This window comes from Propithecus coquereli, unplaced genomic scaffold (assembly GCF_000956105.1).
Source record: "Propithecus coquereli isolate 6110/MARCELLA unplaced genomic scaffold, Pcoq_1.0 Scaffold180, whole genome shotgun sequence".
NCBI classification, from domain to species: domain Eukaryota; kingdom Metazoa; phylum Chordata; class Mammalia; order Primates; family Indriidae; genus Propithecus; species Propithecus coquereli.
In genome coordinates, this window is record NW_012142746.1 from 209,064 (window position 1) to 212,762 (window position 3,699).

Consider the following 3,699-nt stretch of genomic DNA (forward strand, 5'->3'; position numbering starts at 1 on the left):
TTTTGGATTTTTGACTTCATTGTATGTAGGGCTTCGTTTTTAGGACTCATGCATAGTCTGAACTGAATTTTTTTCTTCCAGAGTTCTTTTTCTTTTCCCTTTTTGTTTCTACCAGGCACCTCAGGGATATTACCAGCCAAGGACTGACTCCTTTTTATACTACAATGAGGGCTCCTGGACCACGGAGATGAAATAAAAGAATCAAACCATGAACTCAAGAGAAGGCAGGCCTATGGTTATAAATTCTCAGGGAAGACAATACTTTTCCTACCCAGAGCCCATGATGAGATAAATTTTCTTGTTATTTCCCTGTGCTGTCAGAAAGTACTGGCCTTTGAGAGCCCTAACCTTACACAGGATTTGAGTTCTCACTGCCCACACACTGGAGTGAGCCTTGTCTCCTGTCCTCATACAGGCATCAATATCCAAGCCTCTTAGCTACCAAGACCAGCAAACCCTACCTGACAGCTATAGCAGCATCTGGTCTTTTACCATGCTCTCATAAATATTATAGAAATTCCTCATCTCCTTTAACATCCTTTTCCCCACTCCACAGATTATTTTCTGTATTTTCATCCAACTCTTCTTCCTTTTGACATTCTATAAACAGAGCACTTAGAACTATGCTTTGGCAGCTCAGAATTCTTCTAGGCTCTACCCTCTATTTCAAAGCTCTTCCTATAGGTACAGGCTCTGTCTCTTGCTGTGTATCTTTAGTATCTAGTTCTCACTCTGCTTTGGGAGTTTGCCCCAGGACACTGTCTTTCTTATCTCTAAGAAGTGTAGCATGTGGGCAAGCCCCACTCCATCCACATGTCCAAATCAGCCTCCACCTTATCTAGAGATCAGCAGAATTTCTGCATGATTATTTGTGATGTTTGGCAACCCACTGATCACTTACCTAGCTAATCTGATGAACAGAAGAATTATATGTAATAAAAAGGAAAAACATACAAAAACAAACAAAAGAAACCAAAGAATACCTAAAATCGAGGATTTAAGAATATGATCCAAAGCATACCTCTATATCATCTTTGAAGATGGCTGGGGCAGGTTTGTATTCTGGATCTTCCACATCCCTGGTAAAACACCAACAAATGCTATCATTATTGTTAAATAGACTTAAACCTCTTGACAGGACAAACAAATGGATTTTTGTTGGAGGAATTTTTTAGTTTGTTTTAAAGGTCAGACTGAAGTCTCTGTTTTCTAGCCAGAGAAGCCCAAACCACAGCATAAAGGCTGTTACATAATAAGTAAGAAGAAAGCTAGTTCTAACGTACCCTTACTCCCAAGTTTACTTTTAAATGTGTTATTATTAACCTCAACATGTGTCTTACTTTTTTCTTTTGGTAAGGAAAGGAAGATTATATAAGGCCTTAAATCAGGTACAGATGGCCTTCCGTATCAGTGGGTTTCACATCCATGAATTCAATCAACTGCAGATCAAAAATATTAGAAAAAAATTGTGTCTGTACTAAACATGTACAGATTTTTCTTGTCATTATTCCCTAAACAATTTACATAACAACTACTTAAATAGTATTTACATTGTATTTGGTATTATAAGTAATTTAAAGTATACAGGAGGATATGCATAGGTTATATGCAAATACGATGCCATTTTATATAAGGGACTGGAGCATCCCGAATGTTGGTATCTGCAGGAGGTTCCGGAACCAATTCCCCAGATACCAAAGGATGAATATATAATGAAGAACATCACATTTCTCAACTGTAATATCTTTTCCTTTCTTTTTCCCTTGATGCCCCTAGAATTTTACAAACTTAATGGCCATGATATACTTGCTGAATGAAAAAATTAAGAACTCATCAAAAGAACACATGTGGGGCAGGTCCAGTCTCTTCCTTGATCACACTCTATTGGATAAGCACTAACTTATTAGGGTATCATTAGCTTTTTCAGATTGTAAACTCCAATTCTCTTTTGCTACATCATTTAGAGATAAACACCACTGACATAGAATATGCTGATGTTGAATAGAAAACAGAGAAATATGAAGAATTCACGTCTCCGAAATGTGCATACCCGTCCATATAATCATTTGCTCTCTGTTCCGCAGCAACCGCCTTGTCATCAGGTTTCCCCACTCTTTCCAAGAAGCATAATGCTGGGTCTGCTCGAATAGTGTTGTATTTTTCATAACCTGGAAGCATCACCAATTACAAAAGTAAAAAGGGTAAAAAGAAGAAAGGTATATAAACATAAACATTCCTTGTATTTATGGTGCATGATATTCCTGGACTAAAGGGACCATATATTAAAATGACACAGGTTAAGTATGTTTTCTAGAAATTATCACAAATATTACATTATCTGGTAATATGTATCTATAAAAATTTACATTAAATTTATCAGTTAATATGAAAAATAGGATAACCTGTTCATACACACACACTCTCACACACACACACACATTTCACATAAGAACTCTTCCTGGGAGAGGACGTTGTGTGAGACTTACCTTCAGGAGATGAGGGTTACATACGCTACTCTCTCATGAGGAAATGTAGTGACTGACAGACATAGTTTGCTAAGTGCATGCTTTTAATGCTGTACGTATAACACAGCTGTTAATGGAATAAAGTTCTAAGTGGAAATCAACAGACTGAGAACTAGCTGAATTGCATTATACATAGAAGGGGATCTCACCTACCTTACTTCTTACTTACCATGTTTAAAAACTCCAATAAGGAGTGACTTATCAGCATCAAAGTCCCACCACTCGGCAGGAACTTCTGAGTGGTCTGGTTCTGGTACCCAAACATCAATGTCACTTAAAAAAAATTGATATAGCATTATGAATTATTACAAATGAGTTAAAAAGGCGGCAAAATTTTATCTAGTTTTTAAAGCATTGTGGCTTTTAGGAAAAAGAGGTTAGGATTTTATTTCATTAATTTAAAAAAATTTTCCGTAATTATCAGCAATTAAAATTGTAAAATTGCACAATTACAACAAAGATATCATAGAATGAACTAATATTGTTAAGCTGAACAGAAGAAGTAAGTTTCAACAAAAGTTTACTATACAATTCTCTTGAAGACTCTTATTCTTTCCACTTATTTCCTTTACTTATAGACAAAGGGTTCTATTGGAAAGCAGAGACTTATGTCGGACAACAACTTGGCAAAAATCATCTGGTTCAGATATTTCATTGTGCATATGATGACACTGAGGCCCTACAAGGGTAAATGAATCACTTCAGGCTGCAAAACCAGTAATGCCTCCTCTAGACTACTACTGCTAAGAAAATCACACTGAAAATGGCAAAGTTTCATTCATAAGGTGATTAAAAGACTCCCAGTGCTATTATTATGCTATATATAAATAATACCATGCCATAAAATAACATAATGGAGTACTAAAAACTAAAATAACAAATCCATAATGCTTTGGTAATTTGGCTGTTTTTATGAGTAAGAAATAACTATAGCACTGGCAATTTTGCAAACATAATATTCTTTTTCTTTGTTCATCACTTGAAATTATTTTCCCAGAAACCTTTTGCAAGTAGTATCTCTAAAGAGATAAAGATGTCATGTATAGAAGGACCGAAATATTCACTTTTTTACCATAGTGATTTAAGCCATTGTCTCCTTTAGCCTAGCACATAGTTAATGTCTGATAATGATTAGCAAGTATCATTCGTTTATATATATATATATATATATATA

At 35.4% G+C, this 3,699-nt stretch overlaps 1 protein-coding gene across 1 annotated transcript in view; it reads right to left on the minus strand.

Annotated features, from left to right (window-relative positions):
• CHD9 (chromodomain helicase DNA binding protein 9) overlaps window positions 1–3,699 on the minus strand; it is a 220,698-nt gene that overhangs the window by 36,612 nt on the left and 180,387 nt on the right. Inside the window, exons 25-27 of the mRNA XM_012642605.1 lie at window positions 2,695–2,798; window positions 2,051–2,168; window positions 1,022–1,079 (exon numbers count right to left, since the gene is read on the minus strand). Coding sequence (XP_012498059.1) covers window positions 1,022–1,079; window positions 2,051–2,168; window positions 2,695–2,798 — 280 coding nt within the window. The remainder of the gene's footprint in view (window positions 1–1,021; window positions 1,080–2,050; window positions 2,169–2,694; window positions 2,799–3,699) is intronic.